Below are 18,327 nucleotides of genomic sequence, written 5' to 3'. Positions count from 1 at the left end.
AGAAGAAGCTGCAACAAATCATAGGGCTGTTGGAAAATAAAAAGCTGTATTATAGGCCCAAGAGTGCATGTGTTACTGATAAGAAGTGTATCTCTGCTTCCATGAGAGCTGTCGAATACCTTTCTTTCTCTGTCTTCTCTGATAGAACTTCTATTAGTTTAACATCCCACACTCTGACATTCACATGTATCATTATAAAGACCTGGATACTGGTTATACTATAAAATCCCTTTTTGTGTATGACTGGAAGGTTTATAAGGCTATATACATCAGTCCAACAGAGGTAGAGGAATGTAAACTCCAGGTGGGACTCAAATTAGTTAAATAGAAGCAGCTGCATTACCTTTCTTAAACGTAATTTTCAAGTGAACTATCTGTGAAGTGCAAACTTTGCTAGACTATTGGAAATTCAGTCAGCTGTGCCAGTACAAGCTGTGTAGGCCACAGGGAATCTGAAAGTAGGAGTAATGTTGAAGCAGAGGAAGACTATTGGTGAAAGATCAGAGGGAAAGGCAATGAGGCAGTGTGAAGTTTTTTTTATTCCTTACTAATTTTCTTCATTTAAGTATTTTCACGGTCCATAAAATCATTAGCAACATTAAAAGCATTGGATCTTTTTTTTCCCCAGTTCTGTTTGTTGTGCATGTCAATATGTGTAGATATTCAAAAAACAGGGAAAGACCAGGAAAGTCCTTCGTATATATGGAATGTATAATGGAAGGACATAATAAATGTCCTTCGCTAAATATATGGAGAATTTTAATTTCCAGTACTAAAATATGCCAGCGGCTAATTTTAAGTTCTTCTCCCACTGGCCATGTTAGCTGCTTGGCATGTATTTGCTAAGATCTGAAATTCCACAAGGGCAGATGCAGGGTCTGATTTAAGGTTCACCAAATCCAAAGGGAAGCTCCATATACTTCTCCTGGCTTTGATTCAGTTCTTTAACTAGAAAACCTGTGTCACACAAAGCCTTTCTATCTGCAATCAGAATGTGGCATTTATCATATGGAGAACCTTTCCTTCAACAGAAGGGTCTTGCACATTCTTTCAGAACAGAAGGTATTTAGCACAGTTGCATAGTTTCTCCTGCAAACCAACTACAGAAAGTTCACAAGGGATTATTGCTTAGAAACACAGCTTGATAAATGACCCCTCTATTTCTAAGTGCATTCTAGACATTAAATATCAGTAGTCAGTGCTGCACTAACGAATTTGTGACCTGAATCTTTAAGGCACTGTAATCTTTGTACTTTTCCATAGCTCAAACAGCCAGACAGATTCATTATATATTTTTATAAACCCTGTCTTTCTGTCAGTATTAATACCTTTTAGGCTATGGCCTTGAATCACAATGTTCAGCTTAGCAACTTGTGCAGCGGAACAGGGTACTTGAATTCTGATCTGGACGTGTGCTGTTTAAATATCCTAGTGTATTAGTCTCTCTGCATGGTCAGTGGGGGGGGGGAAAGCAGGGTGAGGGGGGGGGGGGGGGGGGGGAAGAGACCCGCACATTAGTCTTAAGTAAATAATATTTTTTCCTCTAAAATTTCTTATTGAACTCTCCAGCAGTTAATCAGGAAGCAGAAGTATCCCTCTGGAATGACAAGAGTAATTACTGTGCCTTCTGCTTTGCTTTTAGGCCCGTCTGTTTTAATGGATGCCATAGTCTTTTGAAGATGCTTCGAGGTGCGTCTAGCTTCGGAGCTGTTATGCATTGCATCATGTCAATCTGTAGCACTGTGGATATTGTTTTATATGAGTATTATGCATTGTACATCAATGCATCATGCCTGTCTGCTGTACTATTGATTGCTATGATACCACATAACACACAAAATGACACACACAGTCACCGAGTGTAAACTGTAGGCAGTTTTTAACCTGAATTTTCAAAAGGATTATGAAATGCACCTCTGACTTCAAAACGGGTAGTAAACACACCCACCACCTCCACTGGAGCAACAGAGAAACCCTCTCGTGGGGCACCACCTTTTGTATATGCAGCTGGTCAGCTTTTATAAATCCTGTCCATCTCAAAAAAGATAGTCTTTTGAGATAGCCTTTCTTATACGTCTGGTGTACCAACCAGTCTGGATTGTCATACTGGACTTTAAAGCTTTTTGAGAGTGTCCTGATCTTGTACGAAGTTAAACAGCAAATCAAATTACAACGTTTTATTGTTGCATTTCAGGAAGACTTTAGAAATTTGTATTGCCTCTTTTTTTCCTCTTTTTTTTTCTTGCTCTTCACCGAAGGTGTACTATGACTTTCTTTGTCTCAGTTCTGTATGTTGGCTGTTGTCTTGTGTAACACCTGTCTAAATGTTCAGGATTTGGCATTTTCATGACATATATATATGTATATACTTTAAAGCTACTGTTTCTGAAAGAACTGCACTTCTTTCTACCAGTAAAGGAGAAGTTGTGGTGCTCTTGATTCCCTCGCTTTAGTCTGCCAAGAAAACTGCATCATCCCCTTTTGACAATTCTCCTGCTTGGCATGAATAAAACAAATCTTTGTCTTTGTCCCACAGAGTTTTTTCTTATATACTTTGTATGCATGTGCACTTTGGCTGAAAAGATTGTGATGAATCAATGCTATCTAGTGCGTAGAAACAACCAATTTTAAAAGCTCCCATCCCTTCTCCTCCCTGGTATTTGCTCTGATGTGAATATTGAGTCTTTTTACCATACGTCTTGCCAGCAAGTTCACTCTGAGGTGACTACATTTTATTAAGAAATTGATTTGGACACACTGTAATTAATGTGTTGACTTTAGTCCCAGGTGGAGGAATACAAACAGTTGAAGGACACACTCAACAGAATGCCAAGTTTCCGACAGCCTGAGAAGGTAGAACAACCAAATGAGCAACTGGAGGTGCGAGCACCGTCTCCCCACAGTGACCTCCCGATACACCATGAAGCTGTGGCTGAAGAGCATAAGGAGGTATAAAGTACTGACTGGCTACAGACGCTGTAGGAAATGGTTCTTACTCAGCAACATACTAGCTATGTGCTTAACTTCCAATAGAAGCGTATGTTTAGTTGTATGCATTTGTCAGTTCTTGAGTAAAGTAGTAAGCAGCAGTTTAATCTTACTGAGTAGTAGAAAAATGTATTCATGATGACCTTTCTCACATGACTGTAAATGCACTTAAAACTGGTTTATGTAAGCTGTTTTAAGAAGTTGCTAAAAATCTTAACTTTTTGAATAGTAAGTGGTCTCTAAAATTTTAGATATCTTGTGTTACAGAAAAGCTTTAAGAAGTTCTGAAGAAATTGTCTTTTCGCATGTTTTATAAAGTTTCAGTGGCACACTTAAACTCAGTATATTTAAAATTGGCACACTATCTGATGTTCAAAAAGAAAAAAAGCAAAGCTGTGGGTAAAGTCTAGAAGTTACAATATCAGTTGTGGTTTTGTTTTACAAGTGTTCTTGGCCAGCAGAACCTACCGGAAATACAAATACAAAGCTTCCTTTGTAGATACAGAATTGTAATAGTTTTTTGTTCTACTTCAGATAAAACGAGGCTTAACCTACTTCATGATGCAATTGTACACCTTGCGTAGCTGTGCAGAGCCAAGAAGCAGGTATTGATACCATTTGGCAGGAGGGGTAGCTTGTTCCAAAGCAGGCATTTGGCTCTCCTGACAACAGCTTCACTACTGCAGGTTGGAATAAAGGCAACCTTTATATGGACCTTTATCCATATCTGGTCCTTGGCTCTCTTGAAAATATGAAATCCATAATATCTTGTGCACACATAATCTTGTGTATGTTTTGCAGAATGAGAAGCCAAAAGAGAGAGAAGAAATAAATACCCAGGAAAAAGAAGACAGAGCTGAGCATTTTCATGTGCAAAGAAGGACTAATGAGGGCCAGCATGCCAAAGAACTAAATATTCAGGAGCAACAAGAAGCTGGAGAGGATGATGAGCAACGTGTTGATCAAGTTGAAGAGGAACGCAAAAAAGAACTTGAAGAGGAAGAAATGGAGCAGGCAGGTCAGCCTGAGCGCTTAGAGGAGGAACAGGATCAAGTACCAGAAGAGCACGAGTGGAAAAAACAGGAACAGAAAGAAGAAGAAACCAATATGTTGGGCGATCATCTTCATTCAGAGGTACGGAGCTCTCTTCTTTTCTACTAATTGATTAGATTTGCTGTTTAAATGGAGGCATCTCTTGTCATTGCTGGCCCTGTATTGCACTCACCTGTTTCTAGGTAAAATCAGTGTCATATTTATAGAAAGCTTGGGATTCGGAGCACTCACTGTTTTTTAGATAAAATTGTTATATTTATAGAAAATTTGGGATTCAAAGCACTTGGATGCATAGGATTCAGGCTCAACTTCAGCACACACATACTGCAGTGCTTGTGAAATGCAGCGCTTGTGAAATGCAGCTTAACGAACATTAATTCTGCTGATAAAAAGCAACAGGTGCAAAAAAAGAGCAGTTAGGTTGAATCTCATCTCCTACTTAAAATTTGAGGCCTGATGGGAAGAAGGCAGCTGATGAGAATGAGATTTATCTTCAGCACTTTGATGGAGAGCTGTCCTGCCGTACTAATTTGATGCATCTCAGCAAACTGCAATGTGTTTCCTTGTCAGATATACCTAGTTTCTGTAAACATGTTTCCATCTAAATGTTCGCTGTCGTTTGACAGGAAATTTTAACTGCAAGATGAACATGACTAAAAGAGCCAGGGGAAATCAGTGTGCAGCAATGGCAAGTCTTGCTCTATGCAGCTCTAAATAAAACCAGCAAATCCTGGATTTACATTCTAGATTGGTTCTCCAGTGGAAAATATATTTTACTGATCTCACCTTAGGCTCTGTAAACACTTACTCTCCTAGCAGATTAATTCTATAGCTTCAGTGTGATGAGAAGCCATTGTTGAAGAGGTACAGTGGATTAAAACAACAGCAATAGGTTAAGCTGTGAAACTGGAGTTAGTTTAAGTTACTGTTGGCTGTAAAAAATGTGCAGTGTCTCATTTAAGGCTCAAAGCAGCCCCTACTGAAATTACCAGTTAAATCAATGGAAGCATATTTACTGCCTTAATTGTCAGCCATCAAAACTTGCTTTTACTGGTAATATGTTGGGGGTTTTTATTATTATTATTGATGTGTAAGAAAAGCATGGCTTCCCCCGGCCCATTATCTTCTCTTCCTTCCCCGTGTCCTCCACAGACACTCCAACACTTCCAGTCTGTGTTCAAAAAAATAATTAAACTTTCAGCAGAGACAAGAAAACTTAAAATAACTTTGCTGTAATTCTGCCTATTGCATGTAGCATCTGCATAATTTTCCCTCTTGTCACAGGTTTCTGCATGCTTGTTTCTGATCATTGAAATTATGATTAATCTATGACTAACACGTTTCTTTGACAGATAACACCAACAAAAGCTGTAACAAAAAGACATAAACCAGTTTATGAACAACAACTAGAGCAGCAACATCTTGCAGCCCAAAGAGCAGAGGAAGCCTATCAGCTACGACAACATCAGGAATCACTACACCAGCAAAGACTGCGAGGACAGCTATTACGACAGCAACAACTTCAAGAAAAAGAGCTTCAGCTGCAGAAACAGGCAGAACAAGGAGAAAAACTCTATAAAAAACGGCTAAGGTTAAATTCTTTTACAGGAGTTTGTTGTGATCTGTGCTCTGGGTTTTATGGCTTCCACCATACCACCTTTGAAAAGAAGGTGGTTTAATGGTATAAACCTAGACTGCCCAGAAACTAAATTCAGTGAGCCTCATCTCCTTCTTTCCAAGGATAAATCTGATTGCTATTTTAAGGGTGTGTTCTCCTTCCCTTTTTTTTTTTTTTTCCTTTTACTATGGAAGCCTCTGAAGTCTGGAGTAATGAGTGCACGTTGCCATGCACATCCTTAGAGGAGGATAGGGGCTTCTGGCATACAATGCCCCTTGTCTTAAAGCTTGCTTTAAATTAGTAATTATTTTCTGCTAAGCAGCAATTATGATCTTGTAGGACTGAGGAGCTCCAGTATCAGATATGCATTAAGGTACCTAAGCTAAAGTTCCTCTTAAATATGAGATGATGTTTTTAAGTAATTCCATGAGAACTTTCTGGACAAGAGCGACTAGTATTATTTGCATTGTAGAGACAAAAGCATGATTTCGGGAGAAACCAACACCCTGTTAGTGTCATAAAGTTGTTGTGAATGCAGTTATGTTCATGATATTGTAGCCTCTACATGCCTTTCATCCTCCCTGTCATATTTCCTTATGCTTCTGCTTAGTTAAAAATTGTTAGTGACAATTTTTTGTCTTTTGGAATCTTAAGCCCATTGAATTTTCTTTGCTGAAACACTGAAATATTAATTATTAACTTGACCCGTGTTCTAAAAGGATTTTGGTATGAGAAAGCCTTTCATAAATTGATAGTCAAAATACTCAGTCCTGCAAGACCTACCAGACAAGTAAAGCCCTTTCAAGATGAATGCTAAACCGCTTAGTCAACAAAATAATTGATCCATGTAGTCTGTCTTTAAGACCCTTTATCTGAGGGGTTCTTTGCTTCCAGTTCATAGTATTTGTGCTTTGATTATGGAATATACTAGTTTAGGAGTTTTGCAAATACAAGGTAGAGCCCATTAATACATGGAGAAATGCAAGCACAGAAGTTAGTATAGTAGGACAAAAAAGTCTTTGTTCTATAAAGTATATCTTCTTTCAGGAAAGATGATGTGAGAAAATATTAGGTAATAGAAAGCTAAACTGGAACCCATTCTGGCAGGAGCTGGGAGAGGCAGAGATGCAATAGGATGGTTTGTTTATTAAAGCAAAAACACACTTTTTTGAAACGGAAATGATGTATTTGCATTTAATTTTCTCAGCCAACAGGCTCATTATGATAACATGGACCATGATATTGTACAAGGGGAAGAAGAGCAAGGTATTCAGGAAGAGGAAGGAGGTAAGATAAAATTTGTCCCTAGCGTGTTCACAGGTTCCCTGTGTACTGCCTTTCATGCGAGATTTAATATTCATTTCATATCCAGTTTGGATTCAAGTGAAACAGACTTGCAATTTAAAACCAGAAGCTCAAATAACACTGGTTGATCTGACTGAATGAAATGCAGGTATTACTAAAGATCATATCAACATTCCTGAAAGGAAAAGTGTCCTTTTGATTGAGCTACTAGGATAGGGCTTTGTGGATCTTGGTTACATTCCTGGCTTTGCCTGTGATTTTGTTTGATCTCTTCACATTATATAATCTTTCAGTATTGGTTTCCTACTAGCAGTAAAACAATTCTGTTAGCATTGTCTGTTTAGGTAAGCTCTTTAGGTAAAGGCTGCCTACTGCTAAAAGCATGTGTGGAAGCTAGTATATATGAGACTCTTTTTCTTAAAAGGGCTAACCAGAAACTGCTGTAATATAATAATAATAATATCAAAAAATTTGTCAGCTTATGAACGTGACAACCAGCACCAGGATGACGGTGAAGGTGATGATCAAAATAATGCAAATGAACAGCAAGAACCAGAACATCAAGTAGAAAACCAGCAGGCTGATGAATCAGTGAGTATGAATTAAGATGCTATGGATTGCAGTCGTTACTGAAGTGAAAACCCAGAATCTCATCTAACATAATTGCGCATTACAGAAATAAGATGAACCAAAGGTCTGCTAGGAAGACAAGTTTGACAGTTTAAAACTACATCTATGAGCTATTTAAAGTTGTCCCTACTGATTTGGGAAGAAATCAAAAAAAGTTTCCTTATTGGAAGCAAGCTGCTTTTCTACGTTCCTTTGATCTGTGCTTTAGGTGGAAAAAAGGATTTGGACTTAGCTGGGACTTGAACACGTAAACTTGGATTAAAAAAAAAAAAAACAGGAGTAACTCATTGGGTGATCAGTCAAAGAGTGGTGATAGTATGAAAAATACCATCATTAGTTAAGAGGGTAAGAGTCAACTCAATAGCCACGGAAACCAGCTGGAGTCAGTACAGAAGTGTGAGATCTTGAAAGAGAACATACCTCAGCACTGAACACAGCTGCGATATCAATTGCACAGAGATCTGGATGCAGGAGATTCAGTCCTGTGCCTTCCCCCAAGTTCCATCTTAACTTGGTGTTGTGGAATGTCAAGCGTATCATCGTTACTCCCCTCCCCCTCAGCAAATTAAGTTGTATAGTAAATATCTAAAGGATCTTTAACTTGTCAGCTATAAAGATATCGGTAGTGTTTTTACTGAATGATAAGCAGAAAGAAAATGCTCGTTTTGTGAACGGCAAAGTATGATGAAAAGTGAGTGTCGTTTTGTTTTATTATAAACATAATAAAACAAAAGGTCAATATTGCAGGACAGGCTGGTACTGAAAGATCACATCAGCTCTTTTGAGCCGTGAGCATTTAAACTCTTACCTTTTTTCACCCGGTCTTATCAGGCATTGTCAGTTGTCAGTCAGTAAACAAAAGGAGTTCAACAGTTTATGTGAAATAAGTCATCAGCTTCAATGTGGTTTTTAGCAGACAGATACTGCAGTTCTGTCTGTGTTCAGTGCTGAAGTACTTTTTCTTCCAGGAACTGACACTTCTGTATTGGCTAGGGTTTGATCTAGTGACCCCTGTTGCCTGTAGAGAGATTCGAGCTGGTTTCAGTGGGTATGGAGTTGGCTCTAACATAGCTCACATTGGGGTATCTTTCAAGTGAAATGGAATTTGACTGTGAGATAAAAAATACGTATTTAACATTCACTTCTAAAAATTACAGAAGGCAGCCATGGAAGATGTGAATCCTGCTGATGACCCCAACAATCAGGGAGAAGATGAATTTGAGGAAGCTGAGCAAGAGAGAGAAGAAAATCTACCAGATGAAAATGAAAAGCGCAAGCAAACAAGTCAGAAACAAGGACATCCAGGAATGGAAGAGCACCTAGTGGTCAGTAAAGGGAAAGGAAGTATCTGTAGGTCCTATTTAAGGGCAGTGTAGCACAGCTTGGCAAGGGAACGCTGAACTTGGAATTTTTTTTTTTTTTTTTTTTTTAAAGATCTCTTTTAAACTGTATATGACGTGTGGGTAGAAGTGTGGAATTACTCCTGGTGATACACTGGTGTGTTTTTCATCACTGGTGCCACTCAGTGAGGTTCTGTAGCCTCATAGTTCAGGGCCCCTGTATTTACCTTCACGTAAGCCCCTGCAAGAACAATCTTCATGTTCATACAATCTTCATGTCTTTCCACAAATTCCTTCTATGTTGCTTCCATGCCATCAACACTCAGTCAACTGTAAGCAGAGGTGTCACTTTTCTTCTATGGCCGTTCCAGTGAATGCTGTGCATTTCAACTGTGTTTAAACTGTAAACTCCTCTAGGCAGAGATTATCTGTATTTTTATGGCATTGGTCTTTAATGGTGTGAATATTTCATTGTCTTCCTGCTTAGTATGGAAAGTCTTGCTTTATTCTGTGAAGTGATTTTTATTACAATCATTCTGCTGTCTATTTTTTAATTTAGGGCAGTTCTAAATCATATAGCCGGGCTATCATTAATGCTAATGAACGCACTGTAACTTCTTATGCTATTATTGTTACTTTAGCTTTACATAAAGTTTTAGTTCCAGAACAAGAAGCTTTAATCTTCAGTCTTCTAAAGTTAATAGGCATGCACATAGAACTGAATTCTTATATGATCTTTCTGCAGATGGCAGGAAATCCTGACCAGCAGGAAGATAATGTGGATGAACAATACCAGGAAGAAGGAGAGGAGGAGGTAAGGCATATGTGGACTCAGGCAGCAAAGCACATCTCCATTAACGTTCAACGTTGGCATCTTTTATAACTGCAAAATGAATCCAAATCACTTTGTCTGACTTTATGAAACCTAGGAAGTCTTTGCCATTACTCTGCTGTCCACTTCTGGACACATTTCATGTTACTCATACTTATATGCTGCAATCCATTAGTGTTCCACGCAACACAGTATTAATTGTGCAATAATTGAAAAGATTAAGCCATTCACAATGCAAGGAAAAATTCCTGAAAACCTCAAGCCCTCTGAAGGTCACCGAAAACCTCGTTAACTTTGCATCTCTGATCACACACTGCTGTTCTGGGCAAACGGCTTCCTTGGCCTGTTACTTACTCTTTAGCTCTGACTTTGATTTATCTGTGCTCCTCCTAAGCAATCCAAGTTATGTAAGCCCCTACTATTTGTGGAGTCAAATAGTCAGGAAGCTGTTAGCATGTTGCTTTGAAATGGAAGAGAAAAGGAGGGGAAGGGCATTCTTGCTTCATATGTTGAATGGCATGCTCATTATGCATGCACTAGCATAAGCTGCTCTGCAGTTCTTCAATACATACCTAATCGATTGCTATTTTCTACTTCATACATAATGACTTACAAATAGCAATAGAAACAGCTACTCATTACTCCCTTATGGGGACCACTTTGTCTAGATTAGCTGGTCTGCACTTAGAATTCACCAGTTCAAAATACGGTTACTTAAATCAAACCAGGTCATTAGGAACTGGGAATAGTTGACCTTCGGCAGTTACTCTTTGGCTTACAGGAAGTAATTTAATACATGTTTCTTAAAGGACTGTGACCAGTGTGCTTACTGGAAGTATTAAAGAGTGAGCGGTGACTGAATGAGCAATCAAGAAAGAGTTAAGATGCTGTAATCGGGAATAGTTTCTTTAGTAGGTTGACTCAAATATTACACATTGCTGTTGTTCAAATCTTTCCCATATACCCCTCAAAGTGATCCAGGTTTGATGGCTGCCCTTCTGCTGGCAGCAATACCTAACCCCAAAGAACTTGTTCGCAAGCAGCTTTGTCTCCTGTTGGAAGCAACTGCTAAATACGCTCTCCTGCTGCTGATACTGTTGAGCAGGCTGTTGCTGCTGCTGGTCAGGAGAATGTGATAGCAGCTGCTAGAGGGAGGGAGCCCTGTCGAAAGTAGCAGTCTCATCCTTGCTCTTTGTGGCAGGGGTAGGTGGCAGCACTGAGTGGCAAATGCTTCCCAGCCAGGTGACACAGCTTTTTTCCACGGGGAGAGCTGTACAGCCTTACGGAAGCATCTTAACCAGCTTGCAGGACACCATTTGGAGCAGATGTGCATAACAGCATTCTCCCAAAGAAAATCAAGCATGCCTCTTTCAAATTTGCACCTAACCATAAAAGGACATGGAAGTGAGGGAAAGTGCTGACATAAAAGAAAGAAGTGATAGATCAAGATCTGAACATCTGGAAAACAGATTCAGCATGGCCTGCTCTCTCTTCAAGGATAGAGTTGGAAAAGATTATTCTTTGCTCCCAATCCCCCCTTGCTCTCTTGTGGTTTTCCAGGAGCAGTTGGCAGAAGGATCACTCAACTGCTGTGAAAACGTGGACAAAGTTACTGTTAAATACCTACATTGCATATCAGAACTGCAATAGTTCTAGGAGTCCACGGTGGGGTGGAAGTGTTGGTAATGACTCTTTGCTGTGTCATGACACTCTCACTATGAAGGACAAGGAGAAAATAATGTATATGTAAAGTTGAAAGATAGAATGGAAATCTAAATGTGTTAACTGATGATGAGAGGGTCTGTGAAAATTGTAGTTAAAAGTTAAATATGCTGTCAGAGGAAGTGAGTTTCCTGATTGTTGGGTGGGTTTTTTTTTTCCTCCTTTAACCTCTCCATGCCCTCTCCTCCCTTTCTTTTGAATCTTCATTCTGTAAAAGTGTAGCTGTGAAAATACGTACATTTATGCCACAGGCTACTTTTTTAAAGGAAATAAAAATATACAGAACATCTCTGTGCTTTGTAGATCCAGGAAGATTTGACTGAAGAGAAGAAACGAGAACCGGAACGCAATGCTGAAGAGCCATATGGTGAAAATGACGAAAATGTAAGTACTGTGTAAACCCACAAACTCGGTGACATGATTAAACACTTAACATAGCTGTGATCATGTCACAGTGACATTACATAATAATTGTTGTAGCTTGCTTTAGATCATAGATCTTAAAATTTCACGCTGTCCCAACTTCCTTTTACTCATCCTTCCACCCCCACATCCATTCTTGCTGCCTGGAGGTCTTTGGAAAGCTTTTCCTGTTTCTGTCCATCAACGCTAACAACTCCAGCTGACAGTCATTTTTCCTTTTCCTTAACTTCATATCATTGGCCCAAAATAAGCTATAAGGAAACTGGCAGTTGCACTGAATCTGTTTTTTCTTTGTTTTGTTTTGGTTTTTTTCCCCAATCAGGCAGATGAAAAGAATAACGGAGGGGCAGATCAAGAGCAAGAAATGCAAGACGAGAACAACCAGAAAGAAGCTCATGAAGAAAATTATGAGGAGGAAGAGGAGGAGGAGGAGGAGGAAGGCAGAGCTGTTGCAGCAAAAACTCGTAGACGAGGGGAGATGTAGTCGTCTTCATTCTTTTTGCAGCACACAAATTCCTGTTGTGTTTTTTTTTTTTAAATCAACAACTTTTTTAGGATATTTAATTTCCAAAAAAAGTTTGTGTTTTACACTTCTTACTTTTCTATTAGATGCTCTCATACGTTTATATGAATATGGTATTTTGATACTCTAGATTAGCATTTCTTTTCTATTAAAGCCGTACATAAACAGACATCATATAGGTTTAATTTTTCATAATTGTGGGCATGTTTTATAAAGGCCATTTTGGAATACACTTTCACCTTGTCCAAGTCTGACAGAGACGCTTGGTCTAATTTCAGATACATTCAACATCTGAGGGAATATATCTAGTGCCTAAACCCAGTCGACATTAGTCGCTCCAACTCTCATTGTCTTCCACGACACAACTTTTATGACTAATGGCTGGCCACACGGCCTGTCCAAGAAACGATCTGCGGTGCTCGTAGAGGCCCACGGGTAGTTTCATTCATTATAATCTCGTGAGATTCTTCAAATTCTTGAAGATAAGCACATGCCTAGCTATTTGCAGGACCAGGCCTTTTATAGGTACGGAACAGTTATAAAATATGCAAATTTTGCAAGCCTTCAAAATACAGCCAGGTTAACAGCTGCCAATTTTGGCAGCTGTTTATATAGAGTTAAATTATGCATTTATTTTAATGAGCATACCTAGGTACTTCAATTACATGCACTACATAGCAGATAATGCAAATGGTGGTATGCTGAGAGGAGATGTGAGCTAGAAACCAATTTAGACTTGAAGATCCATTATGCCAAATCAAAACACTACAGCTGTCACACGAATGGAGATTTACAGAAGGAAAAATTTTGTTGTCCTAGTTTATATATAAACTATTTGACCGGAGAAGTATAATTACACTGCTTTCTGGAGACTGTGGAGAGGGTTAAGGCATGTTAACTGAGTTGACGTGATTGGTGCAAGATGTTGAACTAAGGCCTTTACCTTCTTTTACTTATTTATTTTTAAGTCTATGCTGGAAGGATTTGTGTGTCCCCTAGTGTGAAAACCAGACTAGAGACAAATCCCACAGAAGTTGTTGTTGTTTTTTTTAACAGTGAACATCTCTAGCACTGCATGCCGAAATGTAAGGGGGGTGTGGGAAACGACACAAAAAACCATGCCTTGGAAGGGTACTATGAACATAATCACAGTGCATGAATATATACAATATTTGTATTGGTACAGACCCTGCTTATTTAATATATGTTAAAAGGAGAATGGGAATCTGGATTTCCTAGGCTATGCCCCATTGCTGGAAATGAGGCGCACAGTAGCTCCCCATGAAAGTGTGTGTTAATATATAAAAGGAGAGGGTTTGGGGTTTTTTCCCTTTTTTTAATAATGATGCATAGCAATGTTTTTAGTTTAACTTTTTATACGAATGTAATTTAACTCATTTTTCTACTAACTCAATTATATTTTGTTTTATAGTTGGCTTCCATTCTTTGCAATTTTCCTAAATGTCCCAGACACAGTGCTTATGTTTCATAGGAATATTTTTGTCAGCAAGTATTTTGGGTTTTCTAGTTACCATAAATCAGATTTACCTTATGTATAAAAAAAGTTTACATGATACTGTAAAATGTATGATATGTACATAATCTTCAGAATACAATTATTTTGGTAAATTGGCCTGTATTTTTAATGTCACGGTTGCAGTATTTAATTATTTGAGGCATAATAAAACTTGACTGCAGTCAATAAACTAGAATATAGTTACTGATCTTTCGCACGTGTGATGATTTGTTTTAGTTTTCCTAATGAGGCATTCATACTCTGTTTTAATAGAGCACAGCAGAGACTGGCAGAGAAAAGGGGGGAGCTAGGAGCCACGACGGCATTTTCAGTGAAGGGGAGCAGGGTTAGGACCAACATTAGCAATACTGGCAGTTTTAGCACTCTCTAAATCATCATTGCAACTGAGGTCCTTTTCCAGCTGGAGCAATAAAACATCTTAGCCTTCTGTATCAAACATGGGTCTGTGAAAGAGGAGGAGGGAGGGAGAACCTGAGCCCTTTTCCACACAAGCTTCTCCCACAAACAGGACCAGTTGTCCTCTCTTCTGCCCACCCCATGGTGCAGGAAGCCATCCGTGCTGCCTATGTTGGGCCCACTCAAGCTAGGAGGAGAGCCCTTCCTCCCTGGCAGCAGGAGAAGACTAGCTCTGAAGGTACAGGTGCGTATCGGAATACAAAGGGCTCTGTCTTTTCAGTCTCTCTCGCACTTATAACGAGCCATACACTTCAAGCATTTATGTTAATGACTCCAGCATTGCCTGTGGAGAACACAGACTGTCTTCTGCCACACTTACAGTGCGGAAAAAGCCACTTCCAAAGTCATCTGCAGGTACAAACTATCTACCAGCAGAGCATCTTTGCATGAAAATACGCTGCTGCTTTCTTCTCTCCGCTTGCTTAAGCAATTTGCTGGCTACAGATGAAATTAAGCAGGTGCTCGCATGTTCTGCTGGCTTGTGGACCATGCCGTTCCCAATGCCCCTGGGCATAGAGCATGTTTATTAAGCAGCTTTGACGATATCTTTTTGTTTACTGTCAGGCTGGGGAAGCTTCACTTGGATAACTTGTGGCTCCAGCAAGAGTCCAGAGAGACAACAAAACTGCCCAGAATAAGAAGCTGCAGAATAAGGGCTCCTATTGTGCATTGTACGAGCCAGTATTCACAGCAGATGCAATATTTACTTCAGCAAGCATAACAAGTTCACATCTAATGTGAATAGGCCAAGAAAGTCTTAGTGAAAGCCTGTTCTGTCCTTAATCAAGGGCCTATTCACTTCAGAGAAGAGTTACTTGACTGAAGATCAACTTTCCGAGTCAGACTTCAGGCTTGGCTGACAATAGCAGTGTGTAATCTCCATAACATGCCCCAGCCACCACTCTAGCAACAACTGATGGTGCTTTCCCACGACTCCCTGTCCAACGTTGCTCCCTGCCAGCATCTCAGAGCTCAGGTTGGCATGACTCAAAACGCAGTTCCTCTGGTCTTCCAATATTTTTTGCAAAGGCTAAGGGCAGACCATGCGAGACCTTGCACAACTGCCTGATCTGTAGCCGCTCACCCTAAAATGATTCTGACCTCTTTGCGTGGCACACGTCACTTAGTGCCAGACCCTGTGGTCCCATTTGTGAGATGAGCTGGTGGTGGGAAGGGAGACCCACAGGGCTGGTCCTCATTGCCATAGGATGTCTTCTGGGATACAGGGAATGCTGAATGCTTTGCTAAATCAAGAAATTGACGTCTTTATGTGACCTAAAAATAAACTGGAGATGGCCCAGAGCTCCGGCCTTGTGGGTGTACAGAATGAACGGCAGAAGGAAACGCTCTTAGTTTTACTGCTCACAGAGCGTGATTCCCAGCATGACACTAGGGCAAAGAGGACTAATGAGAGTCTCACATCAACAGAGTGAAAATACGAATTCAAAGGGAAAAGTTACATCACTTCTGGATTTAGCAGCAGCAAGACATCTATTGGTGTACTGTGACCAGGTCTAGCATCCACTCACCAAAATATTGGAGACTATTCAGGGAACAGGGTGAGAGTGGTGGGAAAACTCAGCTTACAGAAAGAAAGTTCATGCCACAATCAGCTCAGGAAAGAAATGTTGGGATGACTTCATTGTGAGCTAGGAGGACCGACAGAGGCAGCCAACTGGTGAGACAGGAGTCCTCAGCCTCCCAGTGAAAAACAAAAGAAAATCCCGCAATAAAATTCAGGCCAGAAATACAGTGTAAATGTTTAGTAATGAAGTTAATTAGTCATTGCAGCAATTATTTTAAAGGCTGTGATGAATTCTTGATCACTAGACATCTTTTAAAAGTCTTTCTAGTTCAGGCCCAGCTTGGGCAACATGAGAGAAGTCCTACTGCCAACAATAAATTGAAAGGTCAGTCAAGAGGATCATAATAGCATGCTTTAGCCATAAAATACATGAACCAATAACACTCAATGCAAAAAATAAAACCCAGTGGAATTCATTCTGTAGGTCAGGAAATCCTCCAACAGATCAGATACAATATTATGGCTCCACAACTCACCTCAGTAAAATGACTGCTCCTTGCCACATTGCCTTTAACAGCTCCATTTATATCAGGGAGTTTGAAACCACTTGCAGGCTGAAAGCCACCACGCGCCATCAGGGAGCTTCTCAGCACCAGCATGCAGGCAGCACACTTTATATCCAGGTTTTGTCCAAATCTATTAAATACCAGCATGCTAACTTAAGGCTTGATCTAACCCAAGCTGAAAAGTGAGTTAGATAGCTCTACTTTAAAGCAACCATTAGAAAAATCGTTGTGATTAGGAACGAAACACACAGATACACTTACTGAAGTACAAACTAGTTTCTGACAAGTTTTATCCACTTTTGCCGCAGGTTTTCATGACAAAGGAGCCGCAGAGCAGTCATTGCTAAAAACAACCTTCACTCAGCTTTTCAAGTCTGAGCACGTAAAATCTGTTTACTGTGTGCACAGAACTTCTTACTCTGCTACATGCAGGAAATAAATTTATATTGTTACAGCCAAAATATTTGCAGGGTGAAGGGAATGAGAAACCCAGAGCTGCATATCCAGAGCAAGATAAAAAGTTGCCTTCAGTACACCTGACACATCATCAGCCTTCAAATAGGTTTCCCTTCCACAGTTCTTGCTTTAATAGTTCTTGCTGGTTCAAATGCAAAATTATTCATTATTTTCTCATCATCGTCACTTCTAAAGAGAATAATAACCCAGCTAACTTTGCCATATCTACTAAGAAAGTATTTTTAAATTTTTATTAGAAGTTCAGCATATTAAAGGTATTTATCAGCTCTGTTACAGTTAGGGATTCAGCTGACAAGATTAGCAATGCCTCTATTTGTTCCTACAGGCTGAAATGCACAATAGAAAATTCACAGGCACATTGTTATCATTAATCTATGATTCCTTGAAACATAATCATTGCACTGTAATAAGTATTTTGTTCTCAAAGCTTCTTCTATCTGCAGATCTCAAACCATTTTTAAAAAGCGCTAAACACTTTCTTAGAGCTCTCACTCTAAGCTTGCTGACAGGCAGTGCAAGTGATTTGGAAAAGGTTTTTGAGAGGAAACCTGAGAACAGAGACCAGACTGGGGCTGAGTTTAGTCCCAGAGTCCTGCTATACCTTCTGATCGTGATCAGCAATATTAAACTGTATCTTCCGCATGTTTTCAACCACACAGCAAAATGGTTCTATCAGTTCACAAAACATTTTGCAACAGACTTTTGACCTGGGGCTGATCTCTCACTATTTTAGCCTTACAGCCCTTGCTTGTACAAGTTCCTGGCCTTCCTTTGCACCACCTCTGATGTCAGCTAGGTCCTATGTGTTTCCTTAGCTCCATATCTACATTTCAACCGCACGAATTAATGCTCCACCAAAACTTCAGAGGTGGCAAAACTGTCGGGACTTTTTTCATCGTAAGTGCCATGTATGTCAGCCACGTACATGACCACAGCATCACAAAATGCCTTGAAAACACTCACGGTGCCCTCTAAGCCAAAGGAACAGACCCTCCAACAAATGTCCATCACAGAGCTAACTGGCTAGAAAAGTTATGATTTTCATAGAGTTGCCTTTAGTGATTGACACAATTCCCAGCATTTTCATAGCCCTATAGACTTTCACAGGATGCCCACAAACAGCTCTGCTGCTTCAGGTTGGGTAGGAGTCCCCTTCCCAGTCAACCATGCCAACATATGAATGCTGCTTTGCTTGTGTATCTATCTGTGCTAACTCACCCATCTCTACGTGCCACTTACATACAACAGCTGGGAAATACAGTCCTTTCTCCTCAGTGCTTCTTTTATTTCATAAAATAAACCATTGCTGCCTGCAGAATAATTCAGCCAGGA

General features: G+C 39.8%; 1 protein-coding gene across 1 annotated transcript in view; it reads left to right on the top strand.

Moving 5' to 3' along the window:
- The window catches only part of GOLIM4 (golgi integral membrane protein 4), a 34,536-nt gene extending 20,379 nt beyond the window's left edge, over positions 1 to 14,157 (top strand). The window contains exons 8-16 of the mRNA XM_009333563.1: positions 2,782 to 2,949; positions 3,790 to 4,122; positions 5,394 to 5,632; positions 6,867 to 6,946; positions 7,443 to 7,555; positions 8,752 to 8,919; positions 9,680 to 9,748; positions 11,792 to 11,872; positions 12,234 to 14,157. Of these exons, the coding sequence (XP_009331838.1) occupies positions 2,782 to 2,949; positions 3,790 to 4,122; positions 5,394 to 5,632; positions 6,867 to 6,946; positions 7,443 to 7,555; positions 8,752 to 8,919; positions 9,680 to 9,748; positions 11,792 to 11,872; positions 12,234 to 12,395 (1,413 nt within the window). The 3' untranslated portion in view covers positions 12,396 to 14,157. The remainder of the gene's footprint in view (positions 1 to 2,781; positions 2,950 to 3,789; positions 4,123 to 5,393; positions 5,633 to 6,866; positions 6,947 to 7,442; positions 7,556 to 8,751; positions 8,920 to 9,679; positions 9,749 to 11,791; positions 11,873 to 12,233) is intronic.
- The last annotated feature ends 4,170 nt before the right edge of the window (positions 14,158 to 18,327 follow it).

The sequence above is a fragment of the Pygoscelis adeliae genome, unplaced genomic scaffold (genome assembly GCF_000699105.1).
Source record: "Pygoscelis adeliae isolate BGI_AS28 unplaced genomic scaffold, ASM69910v1 Scaffold220, whole genome shotgun sequence".
NCBI classification, from domain to species: Eukaryota; Metazoa; Chordata; class Aves; order Sphenisciformes; family Spheniscidae; genus Pygoscelis; species Pygoscelis adeliae.
The sequence above is the reverse complement of the archived record's forward strand: the minus strand, read 5'-3'. Positions and strand labels throughout refer to the sequence as shown.